This window comes from Pseudophryne corroboree, chromosome 6 (genome assembly GCF_028390025.1).
Source record: "Pseudophryne corroboree isolate aPseCor3 chromosome 6, aPseCor3.hap2, whole genome shotgun sequence".
NCBI classification, from domain to species: Eukaryota; Metazoa; Chordata; class Amphibia; order Anura; family Myobatrachidae; genus Pseudophryne; species Pseudophryne corroboree.
Window position 1 is genome coordinate 658,392,037 of NC_086449.1, and position 27,210 is coordinate 658,419,246.

Here is a 27,210-nt window from a genome sequence, read left to right on the forward strand (position 1 = left end):
CTGACATTGTATTGGCATAGTTGTTTTCATATTGACCACTGTTTTTGCCCAATTCTCCAGTAAGTGTTATTTTCCAAGTTTGTGGTCCCTCTCGACTGATCAGAGGATGAATGTGCCAGGACCTATTGCTATAAGATATATGCATTTAAGGAGTTGCTAAATTACACTATATTACTGACATCCTTTATAATTTTTAAACTCATTTAATTTACATAAATAAAATAAATACATTTACATTTTTTTCACAGTAAAAAATATAAAAATATGTTTATGGTGCCCAAGATGGCTGCCTCACCTTTTGTATGCTCCTGATCATCTCCATAAAACAGCTTAAATTCACCACAACTGACCTATGAATCATCATAAATATCCAAGGACTTACCTTGAACTTGTACTACTCTACGCGGACATTTCATCAAAACCAACGGATTGCATTCCTGCGCTGAGATACACACTGGATTGAATCCTGGACTGAATCCTCTGCATATCTCCACTGAGAAATCCTTCAGTTTAGCAGCTGCTGTACTCTGCATTGGACATTACCCAGATAAGGTACTGTGGATTACAACCTATCTTTGGCTACATCCAGCCCCTCACTTAGACATCATCCACCTCTGTTCTCTGAGCAACAAATTACTGACTTATTGCATTAATCTACTAACATCAGTATATTCAGGCTCTGAATTGCTGAAGGCTCACTGTTTAAAATCAGGATCCATTTCCAGGACACGTTATCACTACCCCCACACAAAAAAAATGTACTTCAAAGGCCTCTCACACTGAGACTTTTCACACCTACACAGTAGGAATTGGCTTCTAACACCTTTCCAAAAGGCTGCCTATCCTAGGATAATTGACTAAATCAGCAGTTATTTTATTTATTACTTGCTTCAAATATACACAATAGGTTATAGCAATAACTTTGTTCATAATCCCATTATAATTTTGGATCACATACCGAATTGGGGGAAAACAAAACACAAAAAGGAAAAAAGTAAAAAAAAACCAAGAACAAAAAAAAAAAAATCCACTGCTTTCTCTCCCTCTCTCATCATCATATGCAGCTCAAATTTATAGTAATCTGTCATTGATGACCAAATGTATACGTATTGCTCCAGCTTCATTCTTTCACTCTGCCCACCACGTTCTGCAGTTCCTATCACACCATCACAGGCTTCTATTCTCCAATCCCTTGGCATTTTAAAAAGAAAACACAGGCGCATTCGTGGGAAGCGAGCAAGCCGGAAATGTATTTCCCCCGGTAACCATCTAAGTCCTTTGCCCACCTGCTCACCCCCATACTCAAAGAACAATCAAATAGAAGTGATACCCAAAAGACGGCCCTGTGTTTGGAAGGACAGAACTGTCAAATATCACTTTGTGACCCCCATACCCAGAGCTCCTGCACTTAACATAAAGAAAACTGAAGGCCCTCTGGTATGCCCAATCAGGTCAGTCCTTTGTAATGCCAGATCTATAAAAAACAAGACTGCAACAATTGCTGACCTTATTGAATCTGCAGATCTAGCCTGTATTACAGAGACCTGGCTAGATGAAAATGCAGCACCTATATTGGAGGCTGCAGTACCAACAAACTACTCTGTCATCCACAACCCAAGACTGGACCGCAGGGGTGGCGGGGTGGCTATCTGCTTCAAAAAAGAACTTAAACTTAGGGTCCACCCTATTGAAACTACTCGCTCATTTGAGTGCATTGCTGCCCGGAGTTCGACAGGATTAGGTTTCAGAGTACTTCTCATTTACCGGCCACCTGGAGATGGAAAGATATTTCTACAAGAAATTGCAGACACTGTTGCTGGCCTGGTACTGGAACATCAAAGATGGCTCATCCTCTGGGATTTCAATGCATGGGTGGATGATGAGCTCTCACGCCTTGGCCAAGACCTCCTGTGCACAATGAATGGTCTGGGCTTCACACAGGTCATTCCCTCTGCCACACATAAAAGTGGTCACACTCTCGACCTTGTCTTTCAGATTGGATTAGAAGTCACTGACCTAAAAATAAACCCAGTCATCTGGTCAGACCACTACTCCCTCTGGTTCTCAGTTGCAACCCCTCAATTAAGATCTCTGCCCGTGGAGTTAACCAGGTATCGTCCAAGGAGGGGTATGACTCCCCAGGCTCTTGCAGCTAATCTGGATCTCTCTGCTATACTGGGTGCCTGTGAAGATCCCTGTTCCCTAGTCCGTTATTATAATAGGGATGTTATGGCTGCAATTGATATTATCGCCCCTGTGCGTTTAAGACCTCGTAAACCACAACGTCAAGCTCCATGGTTCGACAACAGTGTTAGTGAGCTCAAGAAAAGGGGGCGTAGACTGGAAAGACGATGGAGGAAGACTAACCTAGTGGATGACAAAATAAAACGAATAAAGCATAACGAAGAATATCAATCGACAATCACTCGTAAGAAAGCACAGTTCCTGTCAAATGAGATCACAGCAGCAAACAATAGGCCAGCTCAACTTTTCCGCACAGTGGAGATGCTTTGCAAGCCAGCATGCCTGCAGACTGATGAGACCCTCTCCCAGGCAAGATGCAACGAGTTTGCAAACTTCTTTGCAGATAAAATATCCACCATCCGGGCTGGAATCTTCACAGTGCCATCAAAGGAGTGTCAAACTACAAAGCCTGCCAATATAAGCTACCTGCCTTCATGGACCAGCTTTGATCCAGTGGATGTAAAGGACACTGCTGAAATTGCTCGGATTTTGCGTCCCACCACCTGTGATCTGGACCCAGCCTCAACCAAGCTTCTAATAGGTTGTATGGATATAATTGGTCCTGTCTTTACAAAAATTGTTCAATGCTCTTTGCAGACAGGCATTTTTCCTGGACCCCTAAAGGAAGCAATTGTTAGACCGCTTCTTAAAAAACCTAATTTAGATCCCGACTGCATGACCAACTACAGACCGGTATCAAACCTTCCTTTCCTAGGAAAGGTTATTGAGAAAGTCATTGCAAATCAACTGGAAACCCGCCTGACAACCCATGATATTTATGATCCATTTCAATCAGGATTCAGGAGAAGACATAGCACTGAAACAGCCCTGGTGTGTGTGTTAAATGATCTTCTGATGGCAAAAGAGAGAGGTGACTGTTCAATATTAATCCTTCTGGATCTCTCGGCAGCATTTGATACCGTGGACCATGGGCTTCTGATTGAGCGACTGATACATTTCTGTGGTCTGGATGGCACAGTCCTAAGCTGGTTCAAATCATTTCTCACAGGCAGGTCACAGAGAGTATCATCTGGATTATACTCATCACCACCAGTGCCATTGCCATGTGGTGTCCCACAAGGTTCTATACTATCCCCCATGCTTTTTGCAGAATACATGCTCCCATTGGGCGAAATAATCAGGCGCCATGGCCTGGTCTACCACTGCTATGCAGATGATACACAACTGTACTTGTCCTTTGCTCCGGGCACTGATAACCCAATAGCAACCCTAAATGGCTGTCTAGCTGAACTACAGGAGTGGATGAGCGCCAGTTGGCTGCGACTGAACCCGGATAAAACAGAGGTCCTTATGATATGACCGCAACATCAAAGGACAAGACTGCAGCATAGCCAACCAACTGGACTTACACTCGGGGATTCAGAATTACAGACCAGTGATCGTGTGCGGAATCTTGGCGTTGTCCTGGATGGTGGCTTGACACTTAAACATCAGATATCAGCCACAATCAAATCCTCATTCTTTCACCTGAGGAACATAGCCAGAATCAAACACTTAATTCCCTCAGATGATATGCCAAAAGTCATACATGCATTTGTATCATCTCGTTTAGACTACTGTAATGCCCTCTACCTTGGTCTACCAGCAAAAGAATTGCAGCGCTTACAGCTGGTGCAAAACACAGCTGCCAGGCTATTAACCAACCAGCCCCATTCTAGCCACTTAACACCCATCCTCTACTCCCTTCACTGGCTGCCTGTACGATGGCGAATCATCTTCAAGATTGGCTTACTGAGTTTCAAAGCATTACATGACCAAGGCCAAAGGTACCTGAAACAGCTTCTGACCCCATACTGCCCCACTTGATTACTGCGATCTGTAGATGAAGGACTTTTAGCAGTACCTAGAATCTACCTTAATTCATCTGGGGGTCGAGCTTTTAGTCATGCGGCTCCGACTCTATGGAACTCACTTCCCCGCACAGTGCGAGAGGCCCCAACTATAGAATCCTTCAAAAGTAGACTCAAGACTTTTCTGTTTACTCAAGCATTTCCATAATGTCCCTTTTAGTATCTTCATGCTTCTGTATTTTATGAAAATGTACTTCATTATTTTCTGTACTATATTATGCTATGTATCTGTTAAGCGCCTTGAGTCCTATTGGAGAAAGAGCACTATATAAATAAAATTATTATTATTATTATTATTATTATTATTATTATATACATTTACAATTTGCAATACGTCTTTCTACTGTCACTTTAATTTGTTTAACATATTATATATGTATTGTGTTTGAGTGACTACTTGCCATGGTAGTGTATGGTGATTATAGAAACAGTGGGGCAGATGTATTAACCTGGAGAAGGCATAAGGAAGTGATAAACCAGTGATAAGCGCAAGGTGATAAATGCACCAGCCAATCAGCTCCAATATGCAAATTGACAGGTAGAAGCTGGATGGCTTGTGTGTTTATCACCTTGCGCTTATCACTGGTTTATCACTTCCTTATGCCTTCTCCAGATTAATAAATCTGCCACCCTATGTGATCCTTATTTCTTTGTAAAGATATCCTTATGTCTATCCCAAGCATGTTTAAATTGCTGTACTGTTTTAGCCTCTACCATCTCTGCTGGGAGGCTATTCCACTTGTTCACTACCCTTTCTGTGAAGTAATTTTTCTTACATTTTCCCATGAACCTCCCTCCCTCCAGTTTTATGTCCTCATGTTCTAATACTGTATTTCTCTTCCTTTGGAAAAAGTTTCTCTCCTGTACCTTTTTAAACCCCTTGACATTTTTAAAAGTTTCTATCACTTCCCCCTTTCCCTTCTCCGCTCCAAACTATACATTTTAGTCTTTCTGGCTAAGTTTTGTGATGTAGGCCATGCACCATTTTAGTTGCCTTACTTTGTACAGTCTCTAATGTATTTATATGCGGCCTCCAAAACTGAACGCAGGATTTCTAGACGGAGGTTTCCAACTGCTTGATTTTAGAGTGCATGTGGCCAGTCCATGAAAAGGACATAATTAGCATGAAGCAGCTATAACATGCATCATACAAAGTTCAATTTACTGTATGTCATAATTTCGACATATACAGGGTCAGCAATCACAGTAAGCCATTATATGTGGTAGTAGGGACATCCTGCCTGAGCTGAATGCTTTATATCAGATGTGGGCACCAATCCAGAGCATTAGAGCAAGTCTGGGGAAATGGCAGAAGAACCTAGAAACTGCCCTGGCCATAATATGTACACATTACATTATTAATAATTAACCCTATAGATGGTTTATTTCAGAGCACCCCTAACAATGCATGTTTTACAGATCTCCTAGTTGGTGCACATATGTGTATTAATTACTGGCTGACGCATTTTAAAAGATCCACTGGTGTTGCTAATTATTTTACTTGTAATACTGCGGAGATGTTTAAAACATGCAGCAAAATTGTACTATATGCAATTACTATAGTGGTCATGGTGTGAGCTAGCGAGGAGGGTTTTCAGGCAACCAGAAACCCTCCCTGCGTTTGCCTATGGAGTATTCTAGATGAGGCCCTACCAGTAACCTATACAGTAGAATTATTACTTATTACTTTTTGCTGCTGATCCTCTCCCTATGTAACCAAGCATCTAATTTGCCTTCCTCATTGCTTTGTTACATTGCTTCCTGCCTTTAAGTAACTTGAAATAGTGACTTCTAAATCCCTTTCCTCCTCAGTAGTTTCCATTATATTGCCGTTAATACTATATTTACTCTTTGGATTTTTGATACGCAAGTGTATGATTTTGCATTTTGGGGCATTCATTTGTAGTTGTCACGTTCTTGACCATTCCTTTAGTCTACCTAGATCATCAATCATTTGCTTTATCCCTCCTGGTGTGTCTACCCTGTTGCTTACCTTTGTGTCAAATATAAATAGGCATATTTTACCTTCAATACCATTTGCAATGTCACCAACAAGGATATTAAAAAGCACTGATCCAAGTACATATTCCTGGGGTACTCCACTGGTAATCCTTTTCTCTTGTGAATGTACTCCATTTGCTACAACTTTTCTATTTTCTAGCCTGCATCCAAGATCTTATCCAGTCAACCATCTAAAGGCCCGTACACACTGGCCGATACCAGTGTGTACGGCCGATACGTCTGTGAACTCCGTCGTTCACAGACGTATTGCGTCGCCCCCTTCAGCACAGCCGACGGCCAATATATCTACTGATATATTGGCGCGTCGCTGTGTGTACAGCGGTCGGCCGACCGCCCGTACACATGCTGCGCCTGCCGGTGGTGATTGACAGCTGAACTGGGCGGGCGTGTGTACACGGCCGACCAGTTCATGACGTCTGTCCCCGACGGATCGGGCAGTGTGTATGCACAGCACACTGCCCGGTCCGCCCATAGATATATCTGCAGATCAATTGATCTGCAGATATATCTTTCCAGTGTGTACCCACCTTAAGAATCCAATCCCAAGCTTTCAAGTTTATTTAACAGTCTGCAATGTGGGGCAGTATCACAAGCCTTATGAAAGTCTAGATAAGCTATATCGATGGCCCCCCACTGATCTATTACATTTCTTACCCAGTCGAAAAAGTCAATAAGATTTGTTTGATATGATCCTGTAAGTTGGTGGCTTTTATAGATATTTTTATAGCGATATTCTACAACTCTTTATGTTTAGTCTTATTATTCCACCTTTTCTTTTTCTCAATTCGTTTATATACCTTAAAAATGTTTTGACCCATTTCCCACTGACTGGGACATTTTTTCCTCAGCTTGTGCCTCTGCACATCTGATTACCTTCTTAGCATCCTTCTGTCTAACAAGTAGAGATGAGCAGGTTCGGATTTAACGCCAGAATTAACGCCAGTTCGGTTTTATCCGGATTTTTCCTATTGGCTATCCAAAACACGTGACATCTGTGAGCCAATAAGATGCCATTTTGAGAACCGAGTAAATCCGAGTAAAACCGAGTAAAACCGAACCCGCTCATCTCTACTAACAAGATACATCTCTGTGGGGGGAATTCAAATGTTTGAAAAGTCGGTTGGGTGTCTGTTTTTTCCTGTTTATTAGATAGGAAAAAACAGACACCCAACTGAATTTTCAAACAATTGAATATCCCCCTTTGTCTTCATTATTCATTATTGTGTATCTGCTTATATTTCCTACAGGCCATCTTTTTGCTTAAACAATACTTGCTACTTCTTTCGCCTCAATAGATCACTACTACTTTAGTTACATTTACTTTTGTAGAGTGGGTTGTTCTTCAGGTGCTTTTGGTTCTATTTATCCATAGACCCCTTTCTCTGGTGATAAGGCTGCTATATCTGATCACAAAACAAGGAATAAGGCAGCTCTGCCTCCCTGCCTACCCTGACCACACGTCCCTGGTGGACTGGAGCTTATCGCAGTGGCAGGTTCAGAAGAGGTTATGTGGGTGGGAGTAACGACTGTGGGACGGAGTGCTTGCTGTGGGTGGGAGTCATGACTGTGTCTGTCAAGCAGGCAGAAGATCCTGCCAAGTTGCTCTGATTGTGTGTAAAACAAGATAGAATACTCTATCTGCCACCTCTCCACTGCCAGGCACATCTGTGTGGTGTGCAGCTGCAGTCACCAAATCCCTGCTTTGCCTCTCATTAGTGTGACTGTGTTATGGCTGTTCCCTGAAGCCAACTGTGTTGCTTAAAAGCTGTAGAAAAAATTACTGCTGTCATCATGTGTTTCCTTCTATTGTATCTTAAAACACTGATTTTTTTTTTTTTTTAGTTTTAAGTTGGCAGCTATAACTGTAATTATGAAATTAATAATTTTTCAGGTTTCCAGTCATGTAATAGCACCCACTTAATATAAAAGTCTAACAAAGGAAGAAAACGCATCTCTATTGCCATTTGTAAAAGAAAACAGGTTATTTGTATTGGTCGAGCATCCATTCTAATGGCACTTGCAGGTTTCATTGCTTAGGAGGACATCTAGTGGTGAAGTCTGACCTTGCTGCCTTTTCCATTTTATTGAGCTATTGCTCTTTCAATGCAATGTGAAAGCAAATCTACTGTGGCAATGGAGAATAAAAATCGATACTCTTTGCTTCTGAATATCACGCTCAACATAGACATGTGAAAATGAACTGTGATATAAAGTTTCTTTCAAACAGCATTCACTGTGGTAGACAATGGTTAATTTGTTCAGTCTGTGATGAGGATAATTAGGTTTAATGTCTTGTAAGGCTGTGTATTAATTAGCAAATCATAGAATTAACAAATGTACCATTGCGTTTAGAACTTTCTGTCAAAGTGAGTAACATAATGACATATGAATGAGGTGCACTTCTCCGTACCATAAGAACAATGAGAACATGGTAATACATTGGAACATATTATCGTATTATGCTATTATTAGATACTTTAAGTAAAAGTAGTAACATATAAAACGTTAACATTTATTCTGGCCAGCTATCTCACGTTATAAAAGACTGTGATGAGATATAATCTATGTGCAGACTTGTTCAAACATAGTACACAGTCTCGTATTTTGCACATGATTCATGGACTTGGGCGGCCAATGGGTTCCAGGCATAACTAGACAAATAAAACATGTTTTGTAGAAAATGTATTTATTAAGTTATTTATGTAGCAAACATATCATACTTGCCGACTTCATGGCTGCTCTCTCCGCGAGAGAGCAGCCAGGTCGGCTCAGCAAGGGGGCGGGCAGTAGCGTGACGTGAAGAGGGGGCAGGCCAGAGGCGGAACGGGGGCATAGTGGAGGTGGAATGGGGCGTGGCTGCGGGATCGCGTCATGTAAGTCACGCCCCCCGCTATGTAATGCCGCTATTACCGGCATTATACAGCAGGGGGCATGGCTATGATGACGCAATTCAACAAGAATCACATCATTGCCTGCCCGGACTGCCCACTTTACTTGCTAAGTGGGCGGCCGGGCAGGGGGACCCCTGAAATCGGGGAGACTTGCCTGCTCTTCCAGGGGGCCGGGAGGGTCACCTGATTTTTGGGAGCATCCCAGCCATTCCGGGAGAGTAGGCAAGTATGAAACACATATTCAGCAATGCTTTACAGAGCAAATTTCAGTCCAGGCCCCCGTGGAGCTTACACTCTATAGTCTCAATCACATACCTCCCATCATGACCCTCTCCAGGAGGGGCACAATGCTCTGCTTCTGGTCTTTTCTCTTAATTTATGATTGCCGGCACCTGTGTTGAACAGGTTAAAGCATAAGAAAGGTGTTTCAGCACAGGTGAGGGCAATCATACATTAAGAGGAAAGTCCAGGAGCAGAGCATTGTGTCCCTCCTGGAGAGGGTCATGTTGGGAGGTATGCAATCACATGTACACATATTAGAGTTAATTGTTTGTCAGAATCTAGTAAACCTACCAGTATGTTTTTGGATTATGAGAGGACACCCACACAAGCATGAGGAGAACATACAAACTCCACACTGATGAGCCACTACCAGGATTTGAATTCATGACCTCAATTATGTCCATATTATTGTGTAATTGTAGTATAAAATAAGTGTGCAACTGGCAGAAAAATTACATAGAAACATAGTGCAGATTGGGAACATAAACTGTCCCTGGAGAAAATTCTGAAACAGGCCTCATGTACCATAGGTAGGACCAAATCAACTGTAGGCAAAGTCATACACATACTGTAAGTAGTCACCATTAACTCTAGCCATATCAATCAGTGCCAAATGAAGTCTGTCATCAGTCACAGAATGGCAAATGGTTTAGCTAACATCGGAGAGGGTGCTACACATCCATTGGAGCTTAATCCAGCAGTAAGGAGTTCTCAGGGTTAGCATTAATGTGACAGCACTTGTTTCTGGGAAGTCCTATAGCCCTGTCACCATGCTGTAGATCATTATAACTGTGTACTGTGGTCTCATCCACTGATGATCTCCCGCTAATTTTATGGCCTCTGTAAGTATAAAAGACTCAAAAATTGCATTAGCCTACCTGTACACAAAACTGTAGGGTGTCTCAAACATAATGATGAGTATGCCCTAACACCCAAAAGGAGGTTTCCGTACCCCACGACCTTAGAATATCTTCTTGTGTGCAAGGGTAGCTTTCAAATATAAAAACATATGTGATTAATTTTAAGTATTATCATCGACAATTCATAAATGCTATTTTTTGGCTTGTATTAAACTAAAATACTCCCTTGAATACACCATGCTAAATGTATTGTAAGACAAAGCTGGAATTCTACTGTTTTGTTTGCAAATGTTGCCACTTTTAGCGATAGAGATACAAAACAGAAAGAATCCTAGTGTTTGCCATACAATACAAACTGTATACTAGTAACCAACATACATGCTGACCGCCGGGATCCCAAACGTCAATCAGCTAACCACATCCCACACTGGGAACATTCTACTGACTGATTTACAATACATAGATCCATAGCCAAATCAAGGGGGGGATGCAGGGCATACTGTACCCTGGGCCCCCCTTTGTCAGGGGGCTCCCCAGGCCAGAGCACACTGACATCACTAGCTTTACTTCTTAAGCAGCAGCAGATCCAGCAGCCAGAATGCGAACAGGACAGTATGCAGTGCAGGTAGAGACACAGGAATATCATGTTTCATGAGCTACCGACTGAGCTTTCTGACCAGAGGAGAGATAGGAGGGTGGAGAGAGCTGTAAGTGACACAGGGATCCCAGCTTCTCCTCCTCCCCTAACCCTCCCCCTAGACCCTAACCCTAACCTACCCTGCAGCCTAACTCTAAGCCTTCCCCTAGACCCTAGACCCTAACCCTAACCTCCCTTGCAGCCTAGCCCTTCCCCTACAGCCTAACCCTAACCTACCCTGCAGCCTAACCCTCCCCCTAGAGCCTAACCCTAACCTCCCCTGCAGCCTAACCCTAAGCCTTCCCCTAGACCCTAACCCTAACCTCACCTGCAGCCTATGGTCAATGCAGAATGTCAGCTTTTCACATGTCACCATTTTAACAATGTCAGAATCATAACTGGTGATATCGTGATGTTGACATTATGAATGTTGACATTGTAAATGTAAACATTTTACCACATCCCTTTAAAACAGCGGGTGGAGTAGTTAAGTCCCAGCATTGGATCAAATTAAAAGAATCACCAAAACTGTATATTGTTCATATAATAGCCCTGCACACACAACCCTATTCAAATTCGCTCCACACTATAACAAACTATTGAAGTAGTCAGAAAACTTACAGTATCTGTCACATATTCTCTGTCTCATTTAGCGAAATCTCTAGGCCCATAACACTAAAGGCATATCTCCTAGTGTGTATGGGCTTTAACAGAAGCAGATTTAGTACATCCTACACTAGCTCCTGGCAGCATGTACTGGTTATCACTAGAGCTCTACATCCAGACAGGTCTAGTGTACTGTCACATGTTATAAAATGTATTTCCTGCACTGAACCAATGGATCCTTCTCTGGTATTTTTTTAATGATTTACCTAATATCCTCTAAATACAAAATACACTGCAAGTGCATTTACATGTCTCATTTAGGTCCACAAACCAGTATTACCAAGCAATCACTTTCACAGCAGCTGTGGATTCTGGATAATGACATGCAAATGAGTATTTGTCGTACGACTTTTAATAAATAAATACCGTGATTCTGTAGCCTTAAGCAATGTGTTTTGCATTCAGAAGATAGTGTACAGAAATGCACTGGTTTGCCTCTAATGTGAAAGGTACAGGCATTGTTAACACAATATCACGCTGACCTTTTCTATGCTAATTCATCCACTTCAATTAGAGAGAGCTACTTACAGAATGTATCATTTTAGTGTTTTTACCACTGTCCTTTCCGTTAACATTGTTGAACTGTTTCTACTTTAGTTACGACAACGAAGGCCGCTTGACCAATGTAACACGTCCGACTGGAGTTGTTACAAGTCTGCACCGAGAAATGGAAAAATCTATTACTATTGACATAGAAAATTCCAACCGCGATGACGATGTCACAGTCATAACCAATCTTTCCTCTGTTGAGGCATCGTATACAGTGGTTCAAGGTAATTTACCGTGAATATTCATCAGTTTATTTCTTACACTCCTTAAAAGTTACACTGTCACATGTTTATTAACAAATAATCTCTTTGTCTGCTTGTAAAATAGTTTCTAAATCATCCCATCATTTTCCATTCATTGGCAAGAAGAACCTTTAACGGCAAAGTAAGCCGTTAAAACTAATCAGATTCTAGCTCGTATATTCTAGAACAGGCATTCCCAACCTCGGTCCTCCAGGCACAATAACAGTCCTGATTTTAGTGATATCCAGGCTTGAACATAGCTGACTTAATTAGTAGCTCAGTTATGTTGATTTAACCATTTGTGCTGAAGCCTGGATATCACTAAAACCTGCACTGTTGGTGTGCCTTGAGGACCGCGGTTGGGAATGCCTGTTCTAGAAGGTGCTAGATCATAGATCTGCAAACTCGGTCCTCATTACCCCACACAGTGCATGTTTTGCAGGTAACCCAGCATGTGCACAGGTGTATTAATTACTCACAGACACATTTTAAAAGGTCCGCAGGTGGAGTTAATTATTTCACTTGTGATTCTGTGAGGAGACCTGTAAAACATGCACTGTGTGGGGTAATGAGGACCGAGTTTGCAGATCTATGTGCTAGATAAATGATACGTAGAATCTGATTGGTTGCTATGGGCAATATCTCAACTTCTGAAAACCTAAACTTTAGTAAATAAGCCACTTTGCATCCACCTCTCAATTAGGCATAGAGAGCTAACTTTGCCGTTAAAGTAAATATACCCCAGAGTGTTCACAATGCTGATGTTTGTGCAGTTGAACAACAATTGCTGTACTGCGCATGCCTGAGTAGGATTATGCATGTGTCCCAATGGTCTTTTTTCTATGGCGATCGCAGTGCGAATTTGGATGCAGTATGATTGATAGTCATTGGGCACTTGTAGGAAGTAATGCAGTCGTGTTGTGACAGTTTTGGGGGGCGTGTCTCAGCCTGCAACAGCATCGTTGATATCTTATGTAATTGTAGATGCTCAGGTGGCTTCAGACATCGAACATTTGGAGCAGCCACAGGGTTGCACAGAGGTCTCATATTGCCAGCAACTGCCTAAAGATTTGCCCACTAAACACAATGCGGCAGATGTATTAAGCCTGGTGAAGTGATAAAGTGGAAGGCGATAACGCACCAGCCAGTCAGCTCCTAACTGACATTTTTCAAACCCCGCCTGTGACATGGCAGTTAGGAGCTGATTAGCTTGTGCATTATCACCTTCCACTGTATGACTTCCCTAGGCTTAATACATCTGCCCCAATTTTATTAAAATGTAAACTATTTTATAAAAATAAAAAAATCAGAATGCTTCAATGTGACACCTGCTTTTATGATAATGATTATTGTTGTTGTTGTTATTATTATTATTACTACATTTATATGGCACCACAAGTGGTCTGCAGCACCATGCTAAGGCAAACAGTAAGGCAGAAAAGAGTAAAACAAAACATTACAGTAGACAAAACATGAACAGGACACAAGTAACAATTAGCACCACAAATCTCTGCATACAATACAGTTGGTAAGCACATGAGCACCTAAGGTAGGCACATGTGATAAATAGTGATGGCAACACTAGTAATTTAAGAAGCAGGGGAAGGGATGAACGGTTTCAATTGGACCGAATTCCAGAAAACGGCCAATGTGTGGGTGAGGACTGTAATTGAAGTGCAAGAGCAGAGGGCTGAGAGAACAGGATGGAGTAGGACCCTGCTTCTAGGAGCTTACAATTTAAGAGGAGGGGAGACAGACAGAATATATGCGGTGTGAGCAAGTCAATGCGGACCTGAGGGCAGGTAGGTAGAAATATAGCGATGTCTGGGGAAGGAGGAAGGTAGTGAGATTGAGATGTCTGAGGCAAGATGGTGAGGCGAGCCACCAGGCGAATTGGTTATGTGCTGGATGGGTATGCTTTTATGAAGAGATGGGGTTTTACTGCCCAGTTGAAGCTTTTAAAGGTCGGGGAGAGTATGATGGAGCAGGGGTAGTCCATTCCATTGAAGTCGGGCGGCACAGGAAAAATCTTGGATTCGTGCGTGATATGCAGTAGCCAAGGAAGAGGAGAGGTGACAGTCATTGACCAGAGAGGGGTTATAAATGATTAGGTTGGAGTAGTGGAGTTGGAGAGGGTCTTGTTTGTGGGGGTCAGGAGTTTGAAGAGGATTATGTAGGGGAGCCAGTGCAGATAATGGCAAAGGGGAGAAGCAGATGAGGAGTGGCGGGAGAGGAAGATAAGTCTACAGCATTGAGAACAGACTGCAGGGGTGTGAGATGGGAATGTGGGAGGTCAGTGAGAAGGTTGTAGTAGTCGAACTGCAGGATGACCAGAGAGTGGATAATAAGTTTAGTGGCATTCTTTGAGAGGAATGCCCTAATGCAGGTGATGTTATGTAGTTGGAACTGACAGAAATGAGCCAGAAATTGAATTGTTGGAAGTGAAGGACAGGAAGGGGTCAAGGATGACACCTAAGCATCGGAGTTGGGAAACAGTGGTGACAATGGTGTTGTCAACAATGACAGAGATATTTGACGGGGGGTTGGAGAGCCTGGATGGGAGAAGATGATTAGTTCGGTTTTGTCCATGTTGAGCTTCAGAAAGTGCTCGGAGGAGGAAATGGTGGAGAGGCAGCTGGAATACTGAGAGAGGATGGAAGGGGAGAGGTCAAGAGAAGAGTGGCATTGTTGCATCGTTGGCATAGAGCTGGTATTGTAGGTCAACAGAACTGATGAGTTTTCTAAGGGAAGAGGTGTACAGGGAGAGGAGCAAGGGGCCAAGGACAAAACCCTGTAAATGTCAATGGTAAGGATAGGAGAGGGTTAGGTGGAGCCAGAGGAGGAGGGATAATGAAGTAGGAAGAGAATGGTGCTAGAGAGGTCAGTGGTACATGGTGTTGAAGTCCCCAGAGTGGTCTAGGAGGTTGTGAAGAGAGAAGTCGATGCTGAATTTGGCTGAAAGTAGGTAATTGATTACCTTAACCAGGCAGTTTTGGTGGAGTGTATTATGCGGCGGCCAGATAGGAGAGGATTAAGGATGGAGTTGTCAGAGAAGTAGCTGTTGAGGCAACTGTAGACAAGCTGCTCAAGAAATTTAGAGAAGAAAGGGAGAAAAAAAATGGGGCAGTAGCTAGCAGGTGAAGATGGGTCAAGGTTGGGTTTTTAAGGATCTGCTAGACAAGAGTATATTTGAATGGGAAGGGAAAGATTCTGGTGGAGACTTATAGGTTGAAGAGGTGAGCAATGTGGGAGCAGGCAGTGGGGGAGAGAGAATGGTGGAGGCATTAGGGGATGGGGTCAGGGAGGCAGGTGGAATAAGGAGAGGATAAGATGAGGGAGTGGATTTCATCACCAGTGGTGGGGTGGAAGGAGCACTGAATTGGGTGACTGGAGGTAGGGAATAGGGATGGAGTGGGGGTTGCCGAGGGGAGATACTGTAAGAAGAGATTTCATGACAGATTGCCTCAGTTTTGGAAGAGCAGAAGGAGGCAAAGTAAGTGGCAGTGAGGGAGGAGGGGGGTGAAGGAGGGTGTTGAAAGTGTTAAAGAGCCGAGCCAGTGGGGACAGAGAGGAGATTAGCGTTTGGAAAAAGTCTGCAGGAGAGCGCAAGGAGGGAGGAGTTGTCTGTGGCGTGGCCAGTGGCAAGGAGTGCACAGCGTTGAGCGCGCCCACAAGTAATGTAAAAGAAAGGTGGAATACAGGATGCTACAATGCAGTAGCTGTCCATGTGTCCCTCCACACAGTCCACCCTGTACTTCAGGAAAGTGCTGACCATGGTGGAAGAGAGAGGTAATGGACGAGCTCTGTGACAATATACACTGTGTTTGGGGGCACTATCTGTAACATAATGTGTTTGGGGGGGCACCGTGTGTCACAATGTGTTGGGGCACTGTGTGGCATACTGTATAATGTGAATTTTTATTGTGTAGTTGACACACTGATTGTATGAGTTCCAGTGTGAATAATCTGTGCGAGTTACCTTTGGTGCTGTAGTATTCACATGTATCTACCAGGTAGGGATGGGTGCCCCAAAAAGATGTATGAACAGGGCCCCAAGATTTCTGTTGCTGGCCCTGGATACAGGTGTAGAAGGAAGAAAGAAGGTAGAAGGCAAATCCTAGCATAGGTACTCAAGCTTTTACACAGAACAATCAAATCTCTTGTGCGCCAGAACAAATTCTTTTACTGTACAGTGTTTCCCTTTACTACTTTGTGGCTAAGGCTTTTCTCACACCTGTGCTGAGCCAATTTTGTACGTTTTGGGCTGGATAGATTCCATCAACAATATCGGAAATCTACCCACATAAGGTATACCTTTATAGTTTCAGTTACTACCACATTTATTTGTTTAAATATTTACAAAGTAAAGCAAATTACAAATTACAAATTTACAAATTTCTTCACTGTTAGGGCAATCAGGATGTGGAATTCTCTGCCAGGGAAGGTGGTAATGGCGGACTCTGTAAATGGATTTAAAAAAGGAATGGATAAATTTCTGAATGAAAAAGCTATCCAAGGTTATAATACTTAAAATATCAACGTGGTTAATCCGGTGGTTACATGAGTTATAGTAGCTAACTAGTCATAAAACATTATTTAGCAAGTATGTAGAATCAAATACTATGTTACTATGTTACTAAATCTGCCCAAAACAGCCAAAATTGCTATAAAATTAAATAAAAGCAAATGAGCATATTTTGTTTTTTAACCACCACAATAAATACTATGTAACTCTTGCTTTGCATTAAACCACCTATCTAAAACAACAAGAAAACACGAATCTTCACTTAGGGGGCCCTGCCTATTTTAACCTGTATTCAGGGCCCCACAATTTCTGATGGCAGCCCTGAATACAATAGCCCCAAAAGACATACCATTTGGAAAAGTAGATAACCTGCAGTACTGCATGAAATTAAGGAAATCCTGAGTTTATTGATGCCAGGATCAGAGAGATCTAGGAACGTGCACTCCCCATCTTTGAATTTCTTAGCACTTTCTGTAATCTAGGGTGCTATGGTTTGAAGGTCACCAGACAATAACTACTAAGGGACACAATGTTTAAAATAGGAGACTTCACACTTTAAATGAGGTTTCTCCAGGTGTGTAGGATTTGGTAGACCAGACATTTTAAACTTGTCCCCATGTCCTAACTCTACTTGAGTTTTTGTAGCGCATAATATTGGATAGTGTTCACATGTGACCATCAGACAATGGACCCTATTCAGTAAGGATTGCAAATTCTGCTTTTTAGCAGAATTTGCAATCTTTTTGTTCGCATGCTGGGGACCGGCCACGCAGGGCAAGGTCACCCAGCATGCAAACCGCCTCCCCCCCACCTCTGAGACCATGCTGAACTTGCGGTCGCACTGCAATTTCAGTGTGACCGCAGAAAGTATGGTAGCCTCCTGCCAGCGCAACCTGGCTGCAACAGCAGGAGAGCACCGCCATCTTTTTGATCAGAGCGGCGGCGTGTGACATCACGCAGCCGCCCCAGTCACACCCAGGATGGGCCCTGCGCATGCACCCGCATTATCTTAGTCATTTTTGCGGTTGGATCGCTAGTTGCAATCCAACCTGAATGATGTCCAATCACCACTAAAAGGCCACATCATTTGAATGAAAGAAAGGATACTCCCCCTTCTACTTTTAATGAGTTTTGCAGTGTAGGATTCGTCTCTGAATCATACAGTACACGTTCAGAGAATAATTTCACAGGAGCCACATCATTTGAAAGATTGTACTTTGAGTGGGTGCCAGGATTGGCAAGATAGCAAGAGTATTTTTAGTGAACATGGCATTTAAAATTTGACTGCAGTGATCTTGTTATCAGGGTCTAGGGCTTAATGATGTTATCTCATTCCAATATCATCCCCTCCCCAGCTGCAGCAGCAGAAAGAAACAGTGGAGCCCTGTAAGTAGACTCAGTCATCCATTTTAACTCCTGCAGTTCTTAGGATGAGTGCTGCTCTTCCTTAGCAGTTTTATTGTACATCTTGAGGATGAGCCCAAGTTGTACTTAGGACTGAAGGACTTAAATAAACAAAGACAAAACATTTTTTTTAAGGCTAAAGCTGGGTACACATTAGACAACCAGCAAACGATGCAATGTTGTCAATGATTTCCCTTGAACTCCAAGACAAATGATATAGGGCCTAATTCAGCATGGATCGCTAATCTGAGCATTCAGATTGTGCACGTGCGAGTGTTAACAGCAACAGAAATAGCGTGCCGTGCAATGTAGTGTGTTTTACTGACAGGAAGTCAGCATTTCTGAGCAGAAACCTGACATCTCTGACATCAGCGCAGACCACTTCCAGGCTGTCTCAGTCGCACATTACTGGCAGCCACAGACCTACTGTATTTACATTTGCTCAGACAGCAAAAAATCTTCGATGTTCCAGAAATTGCGTATGCATCTGCAAGTGGGTAGTGATCTGCGATGCATTCGAAAATTTGCAGGGGACATTTTTTCTTTCTGGAGGGGAGGCACCTTTCTACTCGCAGACAACTGCAATTTCTCAGATTAGCTCAGATTATCCATGTTGAATTAAGTCCATAGTGCGTACATAATATGCAATGTTGCAAAAGATATCATCAGTGGCCACATCCAGGAGTATTCTGTCATTGACGATATCATCAGATTGTCAGAGCAGCATGCATGACCAACCTGAAGACGTGATGAAAGGCTCACGGGAGTGTGCTATAGTGTGTACACACTTAACAATGTGAATGATTTTATAGTCCCGCTTCATCGGAATCGGCCACATCATTTAAAAAAAAGTCTAGTGTGTACCCATCTTTATGCTGGGTGCACATTAGACAATAATGTGTACCCAGTGAGACTGGGAGCTACGGACCCAGGGGTGCACGTGAATGGCATGTGCATATACACATGTTGATGCTGGCAGTGACAGAGCGATGGTGCCGGAAAGGGGGGAAGCCGGCCATCACCAGCGGCTGCATGTACAGGTGACGGGGGATGATGCTAGCAACCCGTGGGAGTGTAGTGGGTACACATTCTACGATTTGAAGAATTTGTTAGAACGAATGGTTATTTGCAAATTTGTTTAAAATGTCATCGAGTGTGCATCCATCTTAAGATTTGTTCCTGTCATATTGTTTCAATGGTTCTCTGGGCTTCTATGAAGCTGTGAAGGTTCTTTATAAATAACATTATTATAAGAAAATAAACACGACTCTACTGCCACATGTGACAAGACTAGTTACAATGTAGCGAATGTTAGCTGATATTTTCTTAAGCACACACTGACAGAATGAGAAAGAGCTGCTATATTGTGAGCTTACTGATGGGAAGTATCATACCTACTCTCTATAGAAGCAGGCATCCCTGTAGTTACATCAGAGGTTCCTAAATGCTGTCCTCAAGGCACCAAAACCATCCAGGTTTTAAAGATATCCATGGCTCAGCACAGATGGTTAAATCAAGTTGACTTCGGTACTAAATAAGTTGACTTTGGCCAAGCATGGATATATTTAACCTGGACCGTTTTGGTGCCTTGAGGGACACATTTGGGAACATCTGAGTTACATAAATGGGATGTAATGCCATGTGGTAGTGTAGGTGCACACTCAGCCAGGCGCCTACTCACACTCACTGGTCATGACTAGCTTATTCATTCCTAGGGTAGTTACACATACAGGGAGCCCTGCACATGATAGGTGTTGAGCTGACATGGGAATGGTACAGTTACAGCTACCTCTGTCTCTTTTTCCGACCATAAGTCAGCCCCCATTGCTGTCTATAGGGGCTGCTATGCTTTTGGATTTACCACGCTCTGGAGCTTGGGCTACTATATTGCAGATTTGACCTAAGAGGGATCTTTAGGGATCCTCGGTCTGCCCCTACTGATGCATACACCAACTGATGTCCATGCATGCTCAATTCAAGCGCCAGCACCAAACTCGGAAGCAGACTGATAATGTAAGCTGTCACTGTGTTTCCATCCAGCGACAGCTCCTACCTTTGGGGGGCAGGGGGGCTGCCACTGCTCATGTAGGAGAGAGAGAGAGAGAGAGAGAGAGCCACCATCCCCACCCAGCCGGGTCCCAGTGCCTGCGCAATGTGCACAAGCATATGTGCACAAGCATTGGCTTGTGTGCGTATGTGCATACCCCCAGCTTCTATGTGCTGCATCAGCTGCAGCACATAGAAGCCGGCTAGGGCTGACGATGAGGCAGGGAGTGGCTTCCAACAGGAAGCCAGCTCTCTGCTTATCGCAACCTGGTCTGGCAGTCCTGGAAGGAGGATACACCTCCCAATGGGACTGCCTTTCATGCGAGTGACTGGCAGGTGGGACTTCCAATAGGAAGTTACTGCCAGTCACAGTGAAGCCAGTGCAGTCACGGACTGCATCTGACTTCACTGACGCTGGCGGATTTTACCTGGGGGGGCTGCAGTCCTTCAGCCCATAGTCAAAATCTGCCACTGCTCACATCTCTTTGTCGAAATGGGCTCTTATTAGAGTTTGTGTCCCTGCAAGAAGATAATGCATCCTCATTATACTGTAAATACAGATTGTGATAAATAGGTCTCAATGTCATAAAACTACAAAATAACTCCTGCACTACTGTAGGTGTTTGTAGAGCTAAATATATATTGTGACACTGCACTACCACCTATTATTAAAACATATTTCAGATACCTAATACTTCCTAAGTACAATTTTTTTTGTTTGGTTTGTGTAACTGCAGTGCCCATAAAAATGAGGCAGTGTGACACTGCGGTGGAGAAGGGGAATTCTAGATTATAACTGGTCCTCCTGCTTACAGTCATTTTAAAGTTAAATATTGTGCTGTTTAGGAGGTGTTGCAGCTTTATTTATTTTAGTTGGAAAAAATTAATCCTTTCATAGAACCCTATTCAGCATCATTGCAGTTTTGCTAAATTAGCAAAACCACAACTGTTTGCAATCGCGTGTTGGGGGCCACCCAGCACAGGGCAAGGCCGCCTAGCATGCGAATGGCGGTCAGCTTTGCTGATTATGGAAAGCCCCTCTGCCTGCGCAGCCCAGCTGTGAAGGCAGTCGGGCCTCTGCCATTTTCCTCTTTGCAGTGGCCGCCACAGAGTGTGATGTCACAGTGTGATGTCACAGAGCTGCCCTGAACCCAGCCCCGTTTCTGATGTCACACCCCCACAATGCCGAGTCCACGCCCCCTGCAACGTTGCGTTACCACCCCGACCGCCCGTGAACGCCTCTACCTGTCAGTCAGGCAGAGGCGTTCGCATCAATGCGATGCAATGGCATTGGCTGGCCCATGTACGCACAGGTCGGGATTTGTGCATGCGCACTGGGCCTAAAAATGGTGATATGGGGTCGCATAGTGAATTAGGCCCATAGCTAGAGATTAAGGGGCTGATATGGAGATGGAAACAAAACAAGAAAAGTTACTTTGGGAGGCGGGACACAGACTCGTAGGCACGCACCTGAAATTAGGAGGCCTCCATTTTCGCTGATGTGGGGGCATGACCGGTAATCTGTGAGCTGCTGGCCTCGCCCACAGACCCTCTCTCATGGTCAATAGTCCCTGTGTGCATATGCACAGCGTCTGTTCACCACTGGTCTGCTCCCAACGCCTGTTTCCTCGGCACTGAATAGCGGGGGGCGTAGCCACAATGACGTTTTCGTGCCACCACGCCCACGGACATGCCTTCTTACCATTGGACATGCCCATGTTCGCCTACCAGGTTGGGGGGGCAGTAATGTCGGAAAGTATGGGTTACTTGCATGTTTGCAATCTCCAAATCGCTCCACACATGGGCACTGTGAAGATAAAGACTTCTCCTAGCATGTAACAGATTGTTTAAAGCATGTTCTGAATTCATCCATGCAGCAATGTACCTGTACATATGAGCATTAATAATAGACCTCTGCTGTCTTGTACTGTAACACTGCTGCAGTAATATAGATTGTAAGCTTGCAAGCGCAGGGTCCTCATACCTCTTTGTCTGACTGTTATTACCTGTCTTGTTTTATTACTGTTCTGTTGCTGTTTTGTTCCCAACTGTTAAGAATAATGAAATATGCTGCTACTGTATATGTAGATATTAATAAATAAATTGACAGAGTGAATGCTTGTATGAAAGAGTGCTTGTATACTGTAGGTCCATTTCCTTGCATATATTGCTGATAATAAATGCCATTTGAGTGTGTGATTTCAACATTCCTTAACAGTGCATTAAATACTCATTATTTTCTAATTTCTTTTTTTCCCGATTATTTATACATTTACCTTTTTGTGTATTGTATTTTACATAATTTATTGAGATTACAAAAAGTCTCTGGAACTCAAGGTCACTGTAGCTGTATATTCTATGGTAACAGACAGTATTTAAAACAATGGGGGTCCTCCCAACTGGAATATTATGCATGTGTTGATGGGCATGGACACAGCTGTAGTTCCCTTATAGTCACATTTAATGAAGAGCCCCATTTGGTCTTTAAAGCTTGTGCAAGATAACATCGATCTGTATATAATTAACACTGTAATGTACTTAAGGGGAGAGAAATTCCATTTTAAGTGCCACATTGGTCTACTATGTTCTTTATGCTACGAGGCAGCTAAGTGTACACTATGCTTTCCATTCTGCCGCAAACAATAATGAAAAAAAATCTTACTTTCCAACAACGGCTATTGTTGCCCACAGTGTATTTAATTGCTGCTTTAAATTAAAGTATGTTGGTGGAAAACAAACATCTGGATTTTTTAATGTTTCCTATAAAGTAGAAAATATCTTTAGCATTCATGTACCATCCACAATAGTCTCTGTACACAGCAATACTGTAATGCTTTGTTATATCTGTACCCCTCTGATTTATGTAATCTTAATTAATCTTATATAACCCTACATATTTCCCTCCAACAGTAACTATTCACCAATAAACATCTTTATTCACACTCCTTCACAAATATGAGTTAAGTACCCACTTTAATCATTTGTATTTTCCCCAAATAATACCAATGTAATATTTTATGAGCTCTCCTGGGGCTCCCTCTCATGATGGTATACTGTACACTAACCTTGCTTTTGGAAGATGCCCGAGGTCATCGGTAGCACTCACACACATAGGAGGCACAAAGTGCTGCAACCAGGAGTATTATTTGGCCTCAGATTCCTTTGTTTCTGCACGTATTATCTGTTTTATATATCAGAGGACACCTTTATGTACTTTATGTCTCTTCATAATTATGTTATAATGATATTGTATACTGATTGATTTTTGGTTCGTACTGCTTCAGAATTATTTATTAATTTATTTATTTATTTATTTATTTTAAAAGGTAATACAGAAATAATGACCAGGTATTGAGAATAATGGCAGTATGCTCCTAGGTACTTGGAGCCATTTGTACTATTCATTATGGATGCCCTCATGCCACTGACAGGGGTGTGATTACTGTCATTGAGGTTGCGGCAAGGCTCAGAAAGGGGACCATCCAGTGCCAAACAACCTCTGAAACTCTCTAGTGCCCTTCTTTATTACATGTTAGTAACATGATGTTACAGAGCCTCAGGGACTGTTCACTGAAGCAGTTTCTAATATGATTAAACTGTTGGATGCATCTGCCCAATGGGGACATGAACCAGTACATCTATAGGAGACACTATGGCTTCCAATTGGTTTGCAAGGTCACACCCCAATAGACTGCATTACATAGTGACATTGTGGACGCCTCTGCTGCGCAATTGCCACCTCTGAAACCCAGCTCTATGTGTGCTAGTATCCAAGCTGCACGCTGTATTCTGAAGGCAGACTGTGGTAAATTAAATATTGTGTCCTTTGTACGGATTTATAAGAGGTGGTGACTGCTGCAATGTTGTTAGACGAGATTGTCTTCAACTGGCCTTGATTGATATCTGTAGTGTAAAAGTAATTCTCAGAAAGAGCATGTCAGTTTTATCCGATGACAGAGAGCAGATGACCACAAACTTCAAACAGACAATGCGTGATAGTCAACAAGATAGCCAGGGATTCGTATTGATGTATCGGCCTGTGAAAACTGGTGATTATCAGATAGTATTGTCTGTAAGCACAGTAGATCCCTTCGTCAAATGTTAGCTTCTACATGCTATCCCCCAGGGCACATATCTAAATGTCTAAGAATAAAGGAAACATAAGCAATTGATCTTCTTGTACTAATCTGTTTTGTTCTGCTGATCTCAGCTCCTAGAAAAGAGCCCTCTGAGTAAAAGTGGTTTCTTTCTTTTTATTTAATTCTATTTAGAAATGAAAGTCGAGAGAAAATCTATAAAAAGTGCTTGCTCTCAGCACAGGTGTAAGTGTGTCAGCTGCACTGACACTAGCACATCTGAGGTAAATGGGAAGCCCAATGTAATGTATACACCTGTGTTTTCTGTTTTATCTCTCCAGAAAGAGACCAAATGAATCTGAATATAAATCTGGCAACATGATCAGATCTGTAGTCAGCACTAGACTTCCTCTGCATTTTATTTCACAGACAATTATTGAAATCCTTTATACTGTATTTCCTTCAAAGTGGATAATACAACTGTGTCCGCTCGTCTTTGCTGATTATATGTCCATCTATAGTACATGCAGAAGGCTGATTTCTCCATCTGCAGCTGTTATAATTAGTATGGGACTTTCAGCCAAAGCATGCCTCTCGGTCCGCATGCTCCAAGCAATCACCGAAGTCCGCCTAAAAACCCATGATACTCCCATGAGACTGATTGGTACCGGCTGGAAATGCCAATTTCACACAGAGAGATCGGTCATCAGACAAATCAGTCTGCTCCCGCTTTCTGTCTCAGTCCCTTTGCGTATGCATGGTGCCACAAATACTGAATCTGTGATCACTTCCTGTGGCACAGTTTGCAGATATCTGTGGTTGGACTTACTCCTGACTCAGAATTAGGGGCAGATGTACTAAGCCTTGGAGTGTGGTAAAGTTGAGAGAGATAAACTACCAGCCATTGAGCTCCTGTCATTTTTCAATCACAGGGGCAGATGTATTAACCTGGAGAAGGCATAAGGAAGTGATAAACCAGTGAGATGTGCAAGGTGATAAAGGCACCAGCCAATCAGCTCCAATATGTAAATTAACAGTTAGGATCTGATTGGCTGCTGCCTTTATCATCTTGCACATATCACTGGTTTATCACTTCCTTATGCCTTCTCCAGGTTAATACATCTGCCCCACAGTCTGTAAAATTACAGTTAGGAGTTGATTGGCTGATACTTTATCTCTCCCCACTTATCACTTTCCAAGGATTAGTACTTCTGCCCCTTAGGCTCTTAATGTCAATGTGTAAATGGGTAGCGCTTGCTTATCTCATACGGAGGGTGCTTGCTATAAACATACTGTACTTCTATGGTAATTATGTTACTGTATTACTGTAAGCCTCACTCTGTTTATTTTAGGAAATCAGTCATAAATATTCACACGTGGAAGCTGTTTCATTGTAGGAGTATGGCAAAATAATGTTGACATGTGTCTCTGATAAATGAGTTACATCGTTGTAACACTGCTAAGCTGCAATGGGCCGATATGATTGTGCTTAGTGATATTTTTTCTTTCCTCAGACCAAGTAAGGAACAGCTACCAGTTATGCAGTAATGGGACACTGAGAGTACTGTACGCAAATGGGATGGGGATCAGTTTCCACAGCGAACCCCATATTTTGGCTGGCACAGTAACACCTACAATTGGACGGCGCAATATTTCTTTGCCCATGGAAAATGGCCTGAACTCAATCGAATGGCGGCTACGTAAAGAGCAGACGAAAGGCAAAGTGACTGTGTTTGGGAGAAAACTGCGAGTAAGTCTTATCTGTGTTGACTCACACCAGTACAGTTAACAGTGAAAAACTATTTATCTCAAAGGAACATTATGTGTTGCTCTTTTTATTAAAAGAATTTGGACAAATATGTGACAGATGCTTATTGACCAGATACAATTGAAAAATGTTCAGTTATGTGCACATAGCCTAGAGTATTTCATTTTTACATTTAGCATAAATCACAGAAATGAATTGAATAAATACAGATAGACAGGGAGGCAATATATTCCAATAATGAGAAAACCAATATAAATGACAATGACATGGGGATATTAATATAGGATCACGTAGTGCTACCTTTGTAGGATGGAATGTAGCTTTCAAATCACTTTATGTTATTGAATTTTAGGATCTGCTTTATGGTCTCATAGCATATTAAAGGTAATACATAGCAGTAGAACTAGACAATTTAGTCACTGTCAGAACCTAGAGCTATAATTGCATAGAACACTAGCCTTCCAGGTCGATTTTCAATATAATATGATTTGTTGACATTCTGCAGCTCTCTAGTTACTGTTACTAAGCCCAATAGATGCAGACTTGCCATTACCCCAAAAAAGCAGCCTCTTTATATTAGAAGGAACTCAATGTAACTTTTATCGCTCGTGCTCTTGGACACACTGGGCCTGATGCCGAGGGCCAGGGAAGTTGCCATAACTGCTCCCGCATTGCGAGCACAGAACTAAATGCTTATGCTTTCCCGGAGCTACCATCAGAAATTGTGGGGCCAGGTGCTGACAAAATAGACAGCCCCCCCATCAAAAAAATATTCTGCCACACCACTCCACCCCTATGTGATATTACATATAGTTGGAGCGTTGCAGATCTTCAGGAACAATTCACAGAGCTGAAGCACTGGGAAGGCTTGTTTTAAGAAGTCCTCCCTGCGCATCAGCCCGCTGTTGTTGCGCAGCCTGGTGCAGCTCTCCAGGTATCAATGGTAGGAGCCAGGGGTGGACCCCACTCTCTGTAAGGGCCCGCAGCTCCAGTCCCCGCAGTCCCCCCCCTTGATGGCTGCCCTGTGCTTTCCCGTATGCACAGTTGTATGCATATCTGTGGCATACCCAACCAACAATCCATATGATTTGTTTTTATAATCCTTATCATCATGAGAATGCACTTCC

The 27,210-nt window shown here is 42.7% G+C and overlaps 1 protein-coding gene across 7 annotated transcripts in view; it reads left to right on the forward strand.

Moving 5' to 3' along the window:
* TENM2 (teneurin transmembrane protein 2) overlaps positions 1-27,210 on the forward strand; it is a 1,540,328-nt gene that overhangs the window by 1,467,320 nt on the left and 45,798 nt on the right. For all 7 annotated transcript variants that reach the window (XM_063928221.1, XM_063928223.1, XM_063928222.1 and 4 more), the window contains 2 exons: positions 12,071-12,246; positions 25,830-26,065. In XM_063928221.1, coding sequence (XP_063784291.1) covers positions 12,071-12,246; positions 25,830-26,065 — 412 coding nt within the window. The remainder of the gene's footprint in view (positions 1-12,070; positions 12,247-25,829; positions 26,066-27,210) is intronic.